Source organism: Solanum lycopersicum, chromosome 6 (genome assembly GCF_036512215.1).
Source record: "Solanum lycopersicum chromosome 6, SLM_r2.1".
In the NCBI taxonomy this organism is placed as follows: Eukaryota; Viridiplantae; Streptophyta; class Magnoliopsida; order Solanales; family Solanaceae; genus Solanum; species Solanum lycopersicum.
The window spans coordinates 27,646,247-27,664,993 of NC_090805.1; the positions used below are offsets into that span (position 1 = coordinate 27,646,247).

Consider the following 18,747-nt stretch of genomic DNA (forward strand, 5'->3'; position numbering starts at 1 on the left):
GGACTAGACATTTTTCTCAACAATTTGCACAAGTCTAATTTTCCTTCACAAGTATTTATCAACCCGGATCTAAACAGCAGTGGCGTAGCCACACAAGTGTAAGGGGGTGTCCAATTGGACACCCTTCGTCGGAATATTATACAATATATACAAATAAAATGATAAATTAAGTGACTAAATAATATATTTTGGACATAAAATGATAAATTAAGTGACTAAATAATATATTTTGGACACCCTTGACACAACAATATGATGTAGTCTGGTGGTTTCAGGCGCCTTGAAAGAGTAAAGATACACAAATTTAAAGTGTTTGTGTATATCGAATTTCACTAGTAGAATTTTTTTTTCACTTTTTAAGAACAACAAATTTACTTTAGCACTTGGACATCCTTTGTAAAAATCGTTGCTCCGCCACTGTCAAACATTGTCTCTTGATCCAGTGTTGGGCTACTTCACCCATACTGGTCCTGGCCCATCCATAACACTCCCAGTGACAATTGGGAGGGATAGCTTATTCAGGACGAGAAATAACGGAAAAAGTCTTCGGACTTTTGCAGTGGAACTTGCGTAAAAAGGGCATATAGGCCAGTGATAACAGTAAATGATCCATGATTGCTTCAACAAATTTTCTTGAAACGTAACAAGATTGTAATGATGTGTCCATTTTGTACGTTCTAACTGCAAGGCATCTCGTCCGAAGCAACAGAAAATACAGAGTTTCTTGTACCTCTAAGGAATATAGTAAGTAATCAAGAGCCAGGATTAAATGAAAATGCTAACCCGCATTGGTCACGAGTAAACGAATACTACAAAATTAAGATAAGTGAAGCACGACCAAGTCTACTAAAGTGATCAGTTATAACTTTGTTCTATAAGTTGGGCATATGTGCTAGTTGAAAACATCTCCTCCGAGCATTAGGTTATCCCAAGTCCAATTTGCATTTTAAACATGACAAGGTCACTCTACTCACCCTTAACTCATTGAAACATTTAATCAAACATATAGTATGCAAGGAATAGAGGTTGAAGAACTCCCTTGAATTTAACAGCTCAAGAGTACTTTCAAATTGGCCATTCAAATTGCAATCATTGTATGATATTATTCGAAATACTCGTCCTTTTTTCATTTTTAAGAAGATCTTTATTGAAATGCTCTTCCTTTCAAATTATTTTGATTTGTACATATCCCATATTTTATTTGGAAAGCTAATGAAAAGGTTAACGTGTGTTTTTTTAAAATCATATTTTTAGGGAAAATGCACAAGTAGCCTTATACTATAATAATAGATAGTATTAAATAAATAGTATTAAATAATATTAGTATTTACTGTGTACTAATCCTAGTCCTATTAGGATTAGTACTCCTTAATCCTAGTCCTATTAGAATTAGTACTCCTTCCTATATCTCCTATATATATCTCCCATGTATTCCCTTATTAGGTTAATACTTCAATACAATCAATATTCCTTCATGGTATCAAGATCCAGAAAACCTAGATCTTCTTTTCTCTAGGTTTTTTTCTCTCTTTAGGGCACCGATCGTTCCCTCTCTTCTCTTGGGTGGCGGCATCCATGACAATCGAGGTGGATCCTCTCGATTCACTTCCTTCTGGCGTTAAACTCCTTCTCAGGCATCTTCATGCCCTGATTCCCGAAAAATTATCAGACATAAATTACCCTACATGGAAAATCACTGTTCTTACAGCCCTTGAGACCAATTACCTTCTCAAATACGTCGATGGAAGCACAGAACCGCCGCCGAAAGTCATCACCATCACTGACAAATCAGAACAAACCAATCCGGCCCATGCCGCCTGGAAAGCCGTGGATGGCCAGATGCGATCATGTTTGATTGCGGTCATCTCTCCCAGGGTTCAGAAACACGTCCGATCCTACACAACTGCTTCAGCCCTGTGGACGGCCCTCGCAACACGCTATGCATCAATTTCCCACTCTCATATTTTTTAATTGCGTGATCGTCTCCACACAATTACCAAAGGCACGAAAACTATGGCGGAGTATTTAGACGAGGTCTCCACCATCATCACAGCCCTCAAAACCATGAACAAAATCATTCCCGAAAAAGATCTCGTCATGTGCGTCATTCGGGGGCTCCCATCAGCTTACTCCTCCATTAAACAGGCGGTTCGCATCAGTCCAACGCCCGTTGACCTGGCTACTCTCTCCTCGTGGATAAAATGTGAAGAAATCAACGTGGATCTGGAGAGCAAACTTCTTCTCCGAGAAGCCGCTGTTATGAAGCCGGCCACCGCCCTCACCGCAAGCCAGAACTATCACGGGGGGCGTGGTGGCGGCCGGCAGGGGAGTCGCGGTGGCTACGGCAGAAACAACGGAGGCCGCGGGTGCGGCAGTCGGCAGGGGAGTCGTCCGTCGTACGACGGTTAGCAGCACGACAGCAATAACAGCCTGCACTCCTTCGGTAGCGGCGGGCAGTCATCTTCCAGCGAATGGCAGGGCACTTACGAGTGGGATTGTCCAACTTGTCAAATCTGTCATAAAACAGGACACACCGCTGTTCGTTGCTGGTTTTGATATGAGGAGAGCCGAAATAGTGATAACCATGCCAATTATGCATCTCAAGCCGGCCCCTCCTCTGAATGGCTGTTGGATACTAGGGCCAACATGCACGTTACTTCTGATCTATCCAAGCTTAACGCTCCAAATCCATGTCATGGCTCCAATTGTATTACTGTTGGCAACGATGAGTCCCTTAATATTTCTCACACTGGCACGGGTACCATTAAAACCCCCACCGCTATCTTTCACCTAGGTAACCTTACCCACGTCCCTTCTATTAAAACCAATCTTCTTTCAGTTCACCAATTCACAAAAGACAATAATTGCTCACTCTTGTTCACCTCTAATGATTATCAGATCCTAGACAATACTACCAAGAGGGTGATTTTTCAGGGCCCCTGTGAGCATGGTCTGTACGTTCTTCCTGGCACAAGTTCGTCTGCCCACCTAGTTTCAAAAAGCATTCCTGTGGCTCCGGTGGCTCTTTCGGCTGATGGCCATAGTCTGTTGTGGCACAGTCGTCTGGGTCACCCGTCTACTCAAATAATAAATTCTTTAATGTCTCAATTAGGTTTTTCTTCCATTCATGTAAACAATTGTGACTTCTGTTCAATTGCTAAATCTCATAAATTACCTTTTACTTTATCTGAGAAGCGTACAACTGCACCTTTTCAACTTATTCATTCTGAACTATGGGGTCCTACTGTTGTTCCTTCATTTGCTGGTTTTCGCTATTATATTTGTTTTGTGGATGATTTTACAAAATACACTTGGTTGTACCCACTAAAACACAAATCACAGGCATACACCACCTTTGTCACTTTTGAAAAAATGGTCGAAACACAATTCAATTCTCATGTTAAAGTTTTTCGAAGTGACAATGGAAAGGAATATGTAAATAACATCTTTGGCCAGTTTCTGCAATCCCTGGGTATTATACATCAAACCTCCTGTCCATACACTCCCGAACAGAATGGGGTGGCTGAGCGTAAGCATCGCCATCTCATTGAAATGGTGGTTACTCTTCTACATCAATCTCATCTCCCTGTCTCCTTTTGGGTAGAAGATCTAGCCACCACAAACTACCTCATTAACAGAATGCCCAGCCACACCCTCTCCAACAAATCACCCTATCAACTCCTTTACCAAGAACTTCCCAATTATACCAACCTCCGCGTCTTTGGGTGTCTTGCCTACCCTTGGCTACGCCCTCATATTACTCACAAATTACAACCCCAATCCCGTCCTTGTATTTTTTTGGGCTATCATCCTACCTTCAAGGGTTATCGGTATCTTGACCCACAAACTCATAAAGTCTACATATCTCGTCATGTCAAATTTGTCGAAAATGAGTTCCCCTACGAGTCTATTTCCTCCTCCACAAATACATCATTCATTGGCGTCCTTCCCCTTTTTCCAACATTCTCACAGGGTCCCTCACCACCTTCACCCACACCTCCACCCACTACCCAACCACCCCTCATCACCCCTTCGACCATCACCCACAATACACCCGCAACCACCACCCACACTCACGACCAGCCCGATCCGTTTTGGGTCCTTCCCGGCCACCCCCGAATCACCACCGCCCGTGCCACCCCCCAATACTCATCCCATGTTAACCCGTGGCAAAGCCGGTATCTTTAAACCCAAAACCTTTCAGGCTACCATACTACCAAATACACCCCTTCCTGATAGTGAACCAACAACCTACTCTGTTGCCTCAAAAAATGCTTATTGGCGTCATGCTATGGATGATGAGTTTAAGGCTTTGACTGATCAGAAAACATGGGTTCTTGTACCTAAGACCCATGGGCGGCACCCAGTAGGCTGTAAATGGGTGTACAAAATTAAACACAATGCAGATGACAGTATTTCCAGGTACAAGGCTCATTTGGTTGCTAAAGGCTACAATCAGGAGTATGGGCTTGATTACTCCGAGACATTCAGTCCTGTTATTCGGCAGGAAACCATTCGTCTGGTACTGTTACTCGTCGTGTGCAATAATTGGCTCATCAATCAGTTGGATGTTTCCAATGCTTTTCTCCATGGCATGCTTGATGAAACTATCTACATGACGCAACCACCGGGCTATGTTGATCCCGCTTCCCTCAACATGTTTGCAAACTCCAGAAGTCTCTGTATGGGCTCAAGCAATCCCCCCGTGCTTGGTACACACGTCTGAAAACGTTCCTCCAGGGACTCAGCTTAACGTGTTGCGTACACGACACGAGTCTGTTTACTCGACATTCAGCACACGGTACAGTCATTCTTCTTGTCTATGTAGATGATATCATTATTACAGGCTCTACTGCAGCTCTCATTCAGGATGTCACTCGAGCTATGCATACTACCTTCAAAATGAAGGACCTTGGCCCGTTACATTATTATCTAGGAATGGAGGTTTCTCGGACAGGCAACGACTTGTTTCTTCATCAGTCAAAATATGCTCGAGATCTGTTGCAGAAAGCTGGACTGGAAAAATGCACCAGTCAACCAACACCGATGGTAGTCTCTCCGTCTACGAATGGAGCCGACACCCCCTTTGCCGATATCACCCACTTCCGCAGCCTCATTCGGGCTCTATAGTATCTGGCCATTACCCGTCCTGACATCCAGTTTGCTGTCAGCCGAGTTGCTCAGCGCATGCATCAACCAAGTGAACATGATTACCATTGTCTAAAACGCATTCTCAGGTACATTTTTGGCACTCTTGGTCGTGGTTTACTCATTCGACCCGGGGACTTGGAGCTTCGGGGGTTCTCAGATTCAGATTGGGCGAATGATAAAAATGACAGAAGATCTACATCGGGGTTTCTCATTTTTTTGGGGCCGAACCTGATCTCCTGGTGTACAAAAAAACAACCCAAGGTCTCTCGGTCCTCGACTGAAGCTGAATACCGCGCCCTTGCTCTTCTCGTTGCTGAGACCATGTGGGTCACATATATTCTTCACGAACTCCGCGCCACTCACACTGTTCCTGCTCTCTATTGTGACAACAAATCAACCATCTGTGTGGCCAAGAATTCTGTCCTACACACCAGAATGAAGCATGTTGATACCGATTGTCTCTTTGTTCGTGATGAAGTTCAGGCCGGCACCATGACTGTGCAGTATGTACCCACTGAAGAACAACCGGCTGATATTCTCACCAAGCCTCTCCCGAGCCGACAACAGGATTACCTCAGTTCCAAGCTTCCGTTCGCTTCCGCTCAGCTCAGCTTGAGGGGGGATAATAACAGATAGTATTAAATAAATAGTATTAAATAATATTAGTATTTACTGTGTACTAATCCTAGTCCTATTAGGATTAGTACTCCTTAATCCTAGTCCTATTAGGATTAGTACTCCTTCCTATATCTCCTATATATATCTCCCATGTATTCCCTTATTAGGTTAATACTTCAATACAATCAATATTCCTTCAGACTATGACCGAAATCTCAAAGACAAATCTTAACTATTCTAAGGTATTACCCCTGAACCTTTTTTTTTTAATTTGACGATGGCAATTAGCATACAACAAGCATATACAAGGAATTCATTTTTAGTGTCTAATTTTTAAATCTTTTGATTTAAGAGGCTTCTTTTGGAGTTGGCCACATTGCTAATATATATAGTAGGATTCTTTCAATACATTTCCGGAGATAATTTTCACCAGTTTTTATATACACTCGAATACATTGTTATGCACTCGTAATAACGAAAGCAATAGATTCCACAAGGCATAGGCACACAATGTTTCTAATGCAAAGAAATTCTCAATCCACAAACTTCACTATGCGACTTTTATAACCAGTGATATGAATCTAGTATTTTCCACTTTAGAAACATCCAAGGAATGGTTTCTTTGGAGAACTTCCAGTGGCCTGACATTTTGCTGCCATCTTCTCAACAGTAAGAAGATATCTCCACGTTTAGCTCCAAATATCGCTCTTTTTTCTTCTGCTGACTTGTGGACTAGAGCAATCTTGTTTTTCAGTTTCTCAATGTTCTCTGCCTTCTTTTTCAACAATTGCTCCTGCTCACCCACAAGACCCATAAGGTTAAAGAAACCACAAATATGAACTTAGCTAGGAAGCTAAAATGCAACCACAAATATGGTTATTAAAGACAAGGATATGGTTTTTGATGCATCAACACATATGACTTGTATTAACTTATATCAAACAGAACCATCAAATAAAATGGAGAGTGAACAACTACAGATAAAATTAGAGTACCACAACAAAATCAACTTATTTGGTTGAAGTTTGCACAAAAGGCATATGAAAATACAAATTTTTATGATATTCATAACCTCCAAATATTTAATCTAAAACTTCATGATAACTTTCGATATTCCTTCTTTTTATGTCGTGATCTTTTTTGCTTCATGAAATCCTTATCCAAGGTTAGCATTTTTATTCTATAGTTAAAGTAAATGGTTGGATATCGGAAAAGGAGTTCATAAGAATTCATAAAATTCTATAATAATTTTGTATTAATTTTCCCATCTATATTATTATTAATTAAAAACATAAGAAGGATGTGCAGACTATATCTTTTCTTCTCTTTTGGTTTTGAGTGTCTGTCTTTTTTCAATTAAACTTCTTGATTTAATTTTCTTTGAATGTTTTATTATCATAAGTCTATACTCTCATTAATTTGGGCTTAAATTAGCCATTGTGATTTTATTAAAAGCTTACTAACTATAAACAAAAATTCTAAAGTTACAGTTTGTTGCTTAAAAAGAATTAGTTGAAACATCAAAATACACCCTTCATTTGGTGTTTTTTTTTGTCATATTATTAAATATTCATTCGTCCTTGTTACATTTTATTACTTGTTATATAAATGTTTTCATAGAAATTTAGTCATTTTAACATATTGATGAAAATTTAGATGGAACACGTGCGAAACACGTGTCCAAAACTAGTTAAGTGAATGAATTTGCATTTAATTTATTCAACCAAAAACTAGTTAAGTGAATGAATTTACATTTTAATTTATTTAACTAATCGACAAATCAAAAATCAATTGTATTTTCCTCTTTAACAACTAATAATACATTATGAGTTCACACTGTTATCGTTTTTCCTAAAACCTCCACTTTAGTAATTACAAGTGTCATAAAATATGATAATGACAAGTTTTAGTTTGTTTTATGGTATAACTTCTTTTTATCGCATGAATCACCATATTATGACAATCTAAAACAATTAATTAACTACATGGTATTGTACATCCTTTACATATATAAATACATTACTCTATAGGAACGTGCGTTGCACGTTTAATCTAAACGATAATATATTCATTCATCTTTTACACAATCAATAAAATTTAAAAAATTCATAAATTGATATTTACAACATAAAATATATGTTGCAAAGAAATAAGAAATTCTTACTAAATAAATATAACGAATCATTGAAGTTATCACATATAGTTGTAGTTATTAAAAAAACACCATCTTGAAAGAACGAAGAACAACTTTGGATTTTTAGTTTGTTTGAATACTTCCTTACTGGGACAAGCGTTTCAATCTAGGGTGTTTCTCCTTTCTATTTTTTGGGTGGTAGTTATTCATTTTCAATTGAGGCAAATCCCTCACTTTTTCTATATGAGGAGTTGTTACTTTATGTGAAAAACTTTCTTACAAGGCAAGCGGTCCTAACCAGAGTATGTGTTTCTACATTCTCTTTTAGGAAAATGATTTATTGGTGTTACTTTACTTGAAAACATAGAAATCACTTCCGACAATAATGTTTCTCCATTAAGGGAGGGAGGCAATTTATTCGTCTGGTCGATAATTCACCTTCCTTATAGGAGGAAAAAGAACTTTGAATTCCTACTTTATTTAAAAACTTCCTAAACATTGGAAAGTGCTCCCGGACAAATTGTTTATAAAATTTCTTTTAAGGGAGGGGATTCATTTTTGTTTAATTATCAAATCACCTTCGTTAAAGCAATATTGATCATAGTGTTTCTCTTTTCTCGAGCTCAAATAAAAAATATTTGATTGAAAAATTAGAGATTACATCCAATTAGGACCCATTTGATCTATATATATATAATCCAATTAGTTTAGATTTATCTTGCATATAGTCTAGTGATGGGGGGGGGGGGGGGGGAAGAACTCTTGATAAGAGGTTACTCATTCTTAGGGTTCAAACACAAGACTTCCATATAAGAGTGGATAAATCTCTATTTCTCTTTCTCTCTCTCTCTCTCTCACACACACACATACAACAAACACACACACACACACACGCGCGCACACACACACACACACGCACACGCACGTGCACGCACACACACTCACCCAGACACACACACACACAATATTATATTATTTGATTTGCAGGTTACTTTGTGTCAAGGACGACACATTCATGATTGAAGAATCACATTCAAGAAGTCAAGTGTAACGAAATAAGGAGTTGGACCTAATTGATTTCACAAAGTCTTTAATCAAGAAACTAGATAAGCCCTTCAATGTTTTTAAATGTTCAAGCAGATGACGATCGATACATGGACTTGAAATTGAAGCTTTATAGTCAAATAATCGAGCTCATACCAGAAATATTTTAGTAAAAACATGGGGATTACATCCAATCACGACTCATTTATAGTATATATGATTATACAAAGCTAATTAATTTAGATTTGTCTTGCGTACAGTCTATTTATGGGAAAGAATTCTTGATTAGAGGTTACCCATTCTTGGGATTCAAACACGAGACTTCTACATAAGAGTGGATAAATCACATTCATCTCAATTCTCATTGGTGTTATGTAAATGAATTATATATATACACACACACTTTTATACTTTTCTTCATGGCTACGTCTTTGATTTAGTGCTTTATAGATTTTGTAAGAAATTGTTTTGATCTTAAGCTTGTCCAACAATTATCATTCCCACCAGTTCTCCTCCATTGTCCAATTTTTTCTCTCATGATGATGAAAAATAATTAACTGAAGAATTGTCGAGGCATGTTGTTCTATCATCTTTTTAAGAATATCGTGATCCTCATCCTGTAAGTTAAAATTTGTTACCTACTAACCAAAGTTTAAAATATATAATTTAGGGAAAATGCACAATTACCCTCTCAACCTATGCCCGAAATCCCAAAGACACACTTATACTATACTAAGGTCCTATTACCCCCCTGAACTTATTTTATAAGTAATTTTCTACCCCTTTTTAGCTTACGTGGCACTAGTTTGAAAAAAAGTCAACCATCATTGGACCCACATGATAGTGCCAATTAGGGGTAAAAAATTATTAATTAAATAATTTCAGGGGGGTAATAGGACCTTAGTATAGTATAAGTGTGTCTCTGAGATTTCGGGCATAGGTTGAGAGGGTACTTGGGCATTATCCCTATAATTTACTTACAAATTAAGAACCCAATATGGTATGTGTTTGAAGTCTATACTATACGAAAGCATATATATTATATCATCATTAAGCAAGTATGACAAGCAAAATAAAACATGGACTGCCATAGGAAGATTACCTGAAAGAGGAACTTCATTGACTGGTTAGGGTTTGACTTTTCGAGCTTATGGTGATAGACTAATTAATTGTAATTGGAGAGCAAATAGCCATGGGTGTAGGGCCTTTCAAAATGAACAAATGCAAGTGTACAAGGAAGCATTTACATGAAACTTATTATTCTCCAATCTACTACAAAATAAAACACATTTTAAAGAAATATTGTATTCTCTTACACCATAGAATAACATGCATATATGTTTAATATACAGTAACTATTATAAATAGTATTAAAACTACCTTAATGTATATTTAAACTCTATAAATATAAGTATATTAAAAAATAAGATTTATTATCTTTAGAAATTGCATTAAAATATAATTAATAGGAGTATTGTATGTGCACACACATAACCAAAGACTAGTCATATTACAAGTGGAAAGATCCTAAGTGAAAAGTTACATTACAATCAATCATAATATCATATTTTTATATTTTTTTTATTTTTATAAATATTTATTGCCTTAATCACTTAATCATATCTTTGCGCTAAAAATATTGAAGTAAATTGCACATAGCATGATGCATGCACACCAAGCCATGATATAGAGTTAAAAAGATTTTTACATCAAAGTCAATACTTTTGAGGTTTGGAAGAAATTTGAAATGAAGACTTGAGAACATGCTAATGTGGAAGGACAAAAATTTAATTAATTAAAGACCATAATGCAATATAGTTATTCTTAAAATAAAAGCATCTTGACTAAGAAGACTAAGAGGACCTTTATTTATTAAAAATATTTTTGTAATAACTATTATTAAATTAGTATTAGTCTAATTAACTGAGTATAAATACGAGACTATTAGTCATGTTAATTAGGTAGATTATTTTGATATGATGAGTTCTCGTGAATTGAGTGTATTCTTTAGAAGAGTTTAAGGCTAAGTCCATAGTTGCTAGAAAATGTTGACGAGATTGCTTACCTAAGGATCAAAGCTCCTGAAGGTGGCTCTGTAATTTAAGTGCTTGTTTGGTATTCTTAATAGGAGGTTTTGATTTTGACATAGTCATTGTTGCCCAATAGTTCCATTCTTGTGTCTAGGTTTTTATCCTTTACTTTATTTCTCTTAGGTTTTAGGGTCCCTTCATTTTCCGCATTTCGATATTGTATCATAGCAATATTCGGTAATCATTGTATAATATTATTCTAAATGCTCATTCTTTTTTCAATTTCTTACAAGATCTTTATTGAATTGCTCTTCCTTTCAAATTATTTTGATTAGTTGATTTCCCAGATTTGATTTGAAAAGCTAATGAAGTGGTTAGCGTACCTATTTTTTTTTTGATGTTCAGGAACTTGACCTTAGAATATAATTTCAAACATTGAGTAAATGTTGAGTTGTTTTAGGGGGGTTTTTCCCTAGATATTCAATTATATTTTCATTTGAAGTCCTTTAAAATTTGACTCATTTTACTGTTAGGCTTCCTCTTACTTACTTATATTTTCAGTGCACTTGTGATATGCCAGGTTCAGAGTTAGCTTGGAATCGCTTGTGATCCTAGGTCTCGTGTTACATCTAAGGGGTAGCCTCGAGTGTCGTATCTTAATTGTATACTTACTAGGATTCATATCATTAATACTATTTGTATGAGACACATGTGCAACACACGTATGTAGACCCTAGTTTATATATAGTCAATGCATCTTGTAAATTTTGTCAATAAGTTATTTTCTACTTCAATATTATATTATTGAATATACAGGTTACCTTGTGTCAAGGACAACACATTTCAAGTTAGATTCTAAACAAAATCACTCTCAAGTTTCTTCAAGAGCAAATGGTCACGCTATTTTCCATTCAATGATAAAAAAATCTTATTCAAGGTGTCAAGTGTCCATAGATAAGAAGTTGGACCCAGTTAATTTTACAAAGCCTTTAATCAAGAAACTAGGTAACCCCTTCATTTTTCAAAATGTTGAAGCAGACGACGATCAAATATGACTTGAAATTGAAGCTTTACAATATAGTCAAAGGATCAAGCTCAAATAAAAAATATTTGATTAAAAGATTTAGGTTGCGTCCAATCAGTACAATTGGGTTTATATTAATAATACAAACCGAATTAAATTAAATTTGTCTTGCATATAGTCTATTTATCAGGGTATGAACTCTCGATTATAAGTTACTCATTCTTAGGGTTCAAACAAAAGACTTTTATATAAGAGTGGATGAATCTCCTTCATCTTAATGTGCGCGTGCACATGCACGCACAAACAATCTAGATACTTTTAGACAAAGTTTGTATAGATTGAAATTAAATTTAAATGGTGAATTGTGTACTTACTACGATTCATGTCATATGTACTCTTTGTATGAGACACACGTGCAATGCACATGTCCACACACTAGTGTTACGAGCGCATATATATATATATATATATATATATATATATATATATATATATATATATATATATTTATATTTATATTTATATATATATATATATTTATATAACAAATGCATCTTGTAAATTGTGTCGATAAGTTATTTTTCTACTTCAATATTATATTATTTAACTTGCATGTTACCTTGTGTCAAGAACGACACATTTTCAAGTTAGATTATAAACAAGGTCACTCTCAATTTGCTTCAAGAGAAAATGGTCATGCTATTTTCCGTTCAATGATTGAAGAATCACATTCCAGGATTCAAGTGTAGAAAAATAAGGAGTTGGACCCACTTAATTTCACAAATTCTTTAATCGAAAAATTAGATAAGCCTTTCATTTTTAAAATGTTAAAGCAGATGAGGATCAAAATATGTACTTGAAATCAAAGCTTTAGAAAATAATCATAGGATCAAAGGTGTGAAATAACTCCTAAAAAGTGTTTCTATGTAGTGTTTACTCAAACATAGATTTTTAATGGTGTTTTTCTTTATTAATATACTAGCTTCGGAAACGCGCGTTGCACGTTTGTCCCATATAATTATTATAAAGTTGAATTATTGTATAATGTCAAAATTAGAAATATTAGTTTTACTAATTTATATTTCATTAATTAAATAAAATTCATAATAATCGAATAGTACATTGACCATCAAGCAAGAAATATGGAAAAATAATTATATTACTATAGCATCTAATAATATGAATATATCTATATGACTAATCCTTAATAATCTCTCATTACGCTCCATATTAGCAAGTAGACAAATATGTAGCTACTTAAAGAAACTATATTAGTAAGGAAAGATAAAAGTAAATAAATATTATAAAAGTACATTTAAAAACTAATCTAAATGTCATAAATTAGTAATTTCAGCACTAATAAAAATAGACTTATAACATTCATAATTTCATTGAAGATTATATTAAAGAAGTATTATCGGTAAAGAATACAAAAAAATTAAACAAATAAGAATAAATACAACATTCATATCCTTCTTAAGACTTTTATTATAACATTATATATAGTAAAAAGAAATACACAAGGAGTAGAATATTCTTTTTCTCCCATAACAAAAAAAATAATCTAAAATGATAAAGATAAAATTTATGATACAAAATATCATTCTAATGAGGATCAACAAATATTAATGTCAAAATAAAAAAAAAAAGTACCTGAAAATTGTCTGATGATTCACATCAACACGAGGCAAGTGGTAAAGAAAAAATATTTTTTCATGATACATATATATAACTAAAGATTCATTGGATAAGATGAAAAGGTGAAGAGTTGTTTAAGTTAATTTTTAGAAGTTAAGTGATCTTAGACATGGGGTAGAGGGAAAGGTGATTGTTTTTACTAATAATTCAATACATTTAATCACATTAATTATAGAAAAAGAATAGATAAATTTTATTTTTGTAAAAAAGTAATTCCTAACAATTTCCTATGAAATAATTTCTAACAATTTTCTATAAAATATTTTTGTCTTTCAAAGTTTGACTTGACACCTTCTTATTTTTAGTATTTAGTATAATATAATATAATTATTACTTAGTATGTAAATAATTAAAATTTAAGCCATTGTGTCTAGATGCATGTATTTTTATATCATTATTTAATATTAAATTAATTATACATTAATATTTAATTTAATTTAGGAATAAAATAAGGACAAAATGGTAATTCAACTTTTAAGTTATGAGCTTCTCACTTATAATAATATATGATTAGTTGTCCTTCTTGTCATATCCACACAGACACACACCCCTTTAATTTTTATTTGAGTAGAGTCTCTTAAATGTTGGTATTAATAAAGTTCAAAACTTCTTGAAAGAAAAATTATTTTTCTTACTCTTCTTTTGTCAAAATGTTCATGGAATAACTCCTCAACTCTCCAATATTTAAAAAATCAAACTATTACCAAAAAAAATTAACCAATAACTTTTTACTGATGAATCAATAACTTTTTTAGCTGAAGTATCTTTTCCGTCCAGAAATTCTAGTTTGGACTCGTTTGCACACATGATAAAAGGTTCATCACTCTTAGAAGATATAGATTATTTGATGTATTATTCAATGAGTGGCATTAGCTAAGATCAATTTAATGATCAGAACTCAGACCTTTCCAAGAATGATTTTTGTTAGAACAATTTAGAGTTCTTAGATGCTTGCATGCATGATTTATTTATGAGTGAAGGGGTTGACAATGAAATAGTAGATGATGATATGTTTCAAGCAAACACGAGTTTGAAGATCACATGACTGTTGCAAATGGATTTGACGAATTGTGTTATCTGGTGAATTCAACATAAATAGTGATGGGATCAATATCCATATGAGTCATTTATATAATCAGCTTTGGAATGAATTACTTCTTATTGAATTTTTATGTAAATAGTTTTCCCTTAAGCATGATACTGTAGTTGTATCTTTCTTCAGTAATTCGACGATCGCAATAAGCACACAACAACCTCGTAACAAGAGATCCATTTTTAGTGTCTAATTTCAAATCTTTTGAATTAAGAGGCGTCTTTTGGAATTGCCACATTACTAATATAGTAGGTTTCTTTCAATACAATTCCAGGGATAATTATCACCAGTTTTTATATACACTCGAATACCTTGTTATGCACTCGTAATAACGAAAGTAATAGATTTCACAAGGCATACATACACAATGTTTCTAATGCAAAGAAATTCTCAATCCACAAACTTCACTACATGACTTTTATAACCAGTGATACGAATCTAGTATCTTCCACTTCAGAAACATCAAAGGTATGATTTCTTGTTGGATTTTAAAAATATGTGAATGGAAAATGAAGAGTTTCGACTTTTATGAAGAGTTGTGATTTTTATGAAATGTTGCGACTTTTATGAAAAGTTGTGACTTATATGAAAAATTGTGACTATTATGAAAAGTTGTGACTTTTATGAAAAATTGTGACTTTTATGAAAAGTTGTGACTTTTATGGAAAATTGTGACTTTTATGAAAGGTGACGACCTTTCTGAAAGATTGTGACTTATCCAAAGGTTTGTGACCTTTACGGTAAGACACAATAAGAACCTTTTCGCACTACCCTTTGTTTTTTATAAATTGAGGGATTTCCTCTCATTTTAATATATAATTCCTGAACTTATTCTTCAACTACTAAATCTAGTATTCTAAGTGTACTTTACTGCCGTTGAGTGGTTCGCTGACATCGGAGTTTTTGGTATCTATACTCTGGTGATTAATATCATTTTACCCTGGGAGGTCATATTACAAATCAAACCTCGGATACTATAGGGGAATAATTTCCTTAAGGGGACACTGTGAGTTTAGTGGACTTGATCTTTTTCCTATTATAATTTTTTCAGATTCTGGTACGTGTTTTACAAATTTTAGATTTGTGAATTAATTTCAATTCTTCTATTCTTTTGGTCTTCACTGTTTCGTTAAACTTGGTAACTTCGTGTTTCTGCAAAGTGTGTTGGAATCAGTTAGATTCTTTAGACACATATTAACAACAATTCTTCTTTAAGAAAAATATTTTGTATATTTTTTTAATCTGTTTCTGATTCTAGTTTCGCTACTAGTTTTAATTTTCTAGCTGTGTAAATGTTTTTAAACTTTGTTGTCTTACAAAGATGTTCAAAGTTTTGTTCTAAGTCTGTTTGGAATACAAGATGAACAACAATCTTAAGGAAATTATTATATTGTTAGCATTTTTTGTATTCTACTGATTGAGAAAATTTGATCATGGAAGTAGAAGAGAATGCATTACTTCTCCATAATTTGTTGTTTTGTTTAGCAAGGTCGAAGTGAGAATGTAACAGAAAATTTTTATGGTATTCCGTTTAAAGATTACTAGGTAACCTTCTTATTAAACTAATGAATTTTAAAAGTCACAAAGAATTTAATATGCATCTCTCATTTTGCAAACTAAAGAATTTTAAAAAATCTACAAACCATATGTTGTGGAATGAATTTTACTTCGCAAATATTGTTGCTTTTAAAATTCTTTAGTTTGCAAAACGAGAGATGCATATTTTTTGTTTGATAGTATGTCAAAATGTTATAGTTGGAAGACTATTTGATAAGAAAAACATTTCTATGTGATAAAGAATATGTGTTATTCTTTTTGGAGGAAAAAAAAGATTTTTGTAGTTTTGTACTCCATGAGAAATGTTAGTGTGACTGATTTTTGTAGACTAAAAACTTTTGTGGTTTTATACTCTGGATAAATTGGACTATGCAATTAGTTTGAAGAATATAAAAACTTCACATAATAAGTCAGTGTTGTACGTTTCATTTTCTATAAACTTCAATGTAATATAGAAATAAATTGTACAATTTTTTTTGTCCTTATTGTTAGTATTTAAAAACTAAGTGGTATGTCTACTTATGATAAAGAAAAAATACCAGTGACATAGAATTTATGATTTTGTGTCTCTATGGAATGAACTTTGACATTGTGTAAACATTGTCAAAGAGAATTGCAGCACTATAATTCTTTCGTAGAATATGTTTCCAACATTAAAATATGTGGAAAAACTATTTTCAAATACGAAAAAAATATTTTTGAGATCACATTTGAAATGTGGGGGTTTTTTGCTTATGATTAGACTTGATGTCTAATTTAACTTAGGAGCAAAAAATGTGAAATTCAATGATACTTTTGTATTATGTTATACACACAAAATTCTTGGAGTATATTTGGTATTGTTGTTGTTGAGTTTCTCTATTACTAGTATATAGTGTGACTAGTATGAAACATCCAAATTATATATATACTTGTTCAAAATAATTGTGTTCTTTTATGGAAAAAAAATATCACTTAAAATGTTGTGATTTTTCATGAAAAGATATGTCTATTATGATAAAAGTATTTGCATAGACATGAATATTGGTGAATAGTCATTTGTTATGTTTTTTTGTAAAGATAACATTTGGACTATATTGTCTTCATTGAACCCGATGAAACTTTGTTCATGGGTAATTCTATAACAATTATATTGAAAGTTATGGAAATGTCATTCTGAAAAGGAAATTTGACAATCTAAACAATGTTTGTATCACACAAAATTGTAAGAAATAGGAACAAAATATTAGTGAGGAAAAAGCTACCTCGCAAAGAGCTTTTCGAACTTAATGTTTTATTTTTTCTCTTGCTTGAGTCAATGTTTGTGACATGAACACTTGGGGCATGCCAATTACAAAACCTTGTAAGAAAAACTGATCAACTTAGAAGTTTTGCCTAACTTTGGATGCAATAAATAAAAATGTCAAGTTTTTTGTGGAATCTAAGTATGTTGAACATTCTTATAAATCTGTTGAAAGGAATTCTACACTGACATTTGTTATATGAAGTTAACAACATCTCATGGTGGGAAAAATTATTTGTTACTTTTATTGTGAATTGCATTAGAAATGACTATGTCTATTTGCTGAATGGTAAGGATGAAGCAATAGAAATGTCCAGATAATGCAATATCGAAGTTGAAAATCAGTGTGAAAAAAATAGAAGAAGTGATAAGAATGAAGAGTATAAATCTCATTGTGCAAAAATATGTTTGTAAAGTGGAATATCCATCAAACTACTGCCATATTCACCTCAATCTAATGAAAACCCGAATGTTGAAAGAAATGATGGATGCATTATTTATAAGTTCGAATTTACACAAAACTTGTGTGGAGGAACTATCCTTACTGCAAAAGGGAACAACAAAAAGTTGTATTTTTAGAAAGAAAGTGATTTTGTTTGATCAGAATACAATATTTTCCATATGAGAAATGGAAATGAAGGAAATTCAACTTGAAATATTTCAAGTGTGTGAGTATCTAGTCAAAGTCCAAGTTCCTATTTCTAAAAGAATTAAAATAGGACCTATGACTGTGGACTGTAAAATTAGACTTGAGTAGTCTAGAGAGGGTCTAAAAGGCCTAGAAAATGAAAATGATAATGTACTTAATAAAGAGATTCAGAGGCTTAGTAAATGTTTAAGGATATTTACTTCCTTCGAATATGATTTTGTAACATTTCTTGTGTCTTCTGTGGACTCATTCTTTGAAAAGATGGTGTCAATAAACAATATTGGAAGTTAGATCTTCTTCAAGAAATAAACCTTTTGGGTTCAAAGTGATTTTTTACAAAGCAAGACTTTTTGTCAAAGGCTTTAAACAAAAAAAATCAAGGTTTTGCTCTTGTCAATATATATATACTCGTTAGTAATTAGAATTACATCCATTTGGATGCAAAAAATATTAGTGTGGTATATGAC

The 18,747-nt window shown here is 33.6% G+C and overlaps 1 protein-coding gene across 1 annotated transcript in view; it reads right to left on the reverse strand.

The window, feature by feature from the left end:
* Nucleotides 1-2,278: 2,278 nt before the first annotated feature.
* Nucleotides 2,279-18,747, reverse strand: part of LOC138349316 (homeobox-leucine zipper protein ANTHOCYANINLESS 2-like) — a 28,132-nt gene continuing 11,663 nt past the window's right edge. The window contains exons 7-9 of the mRNA XM_069299638.1: nucleotides 6,338-6,562; nucleotides 2,916-3,076; nucleotides 2,279-2,546 (exon numbers count right to left, since the gene is read on the reverse strand). Coding sequence (XP_069155739.1) covers nucleotides 2,279-2,546; nucleotides 2,916-3,076; nucleotides 6,338-6,562 — 654 coding nt within the window. The remainder of the gene's footprint in view (nucleotides 2,547-2,915; nucleotides 3,077-6,337; nucleotides 6,563-18,747) is intronic.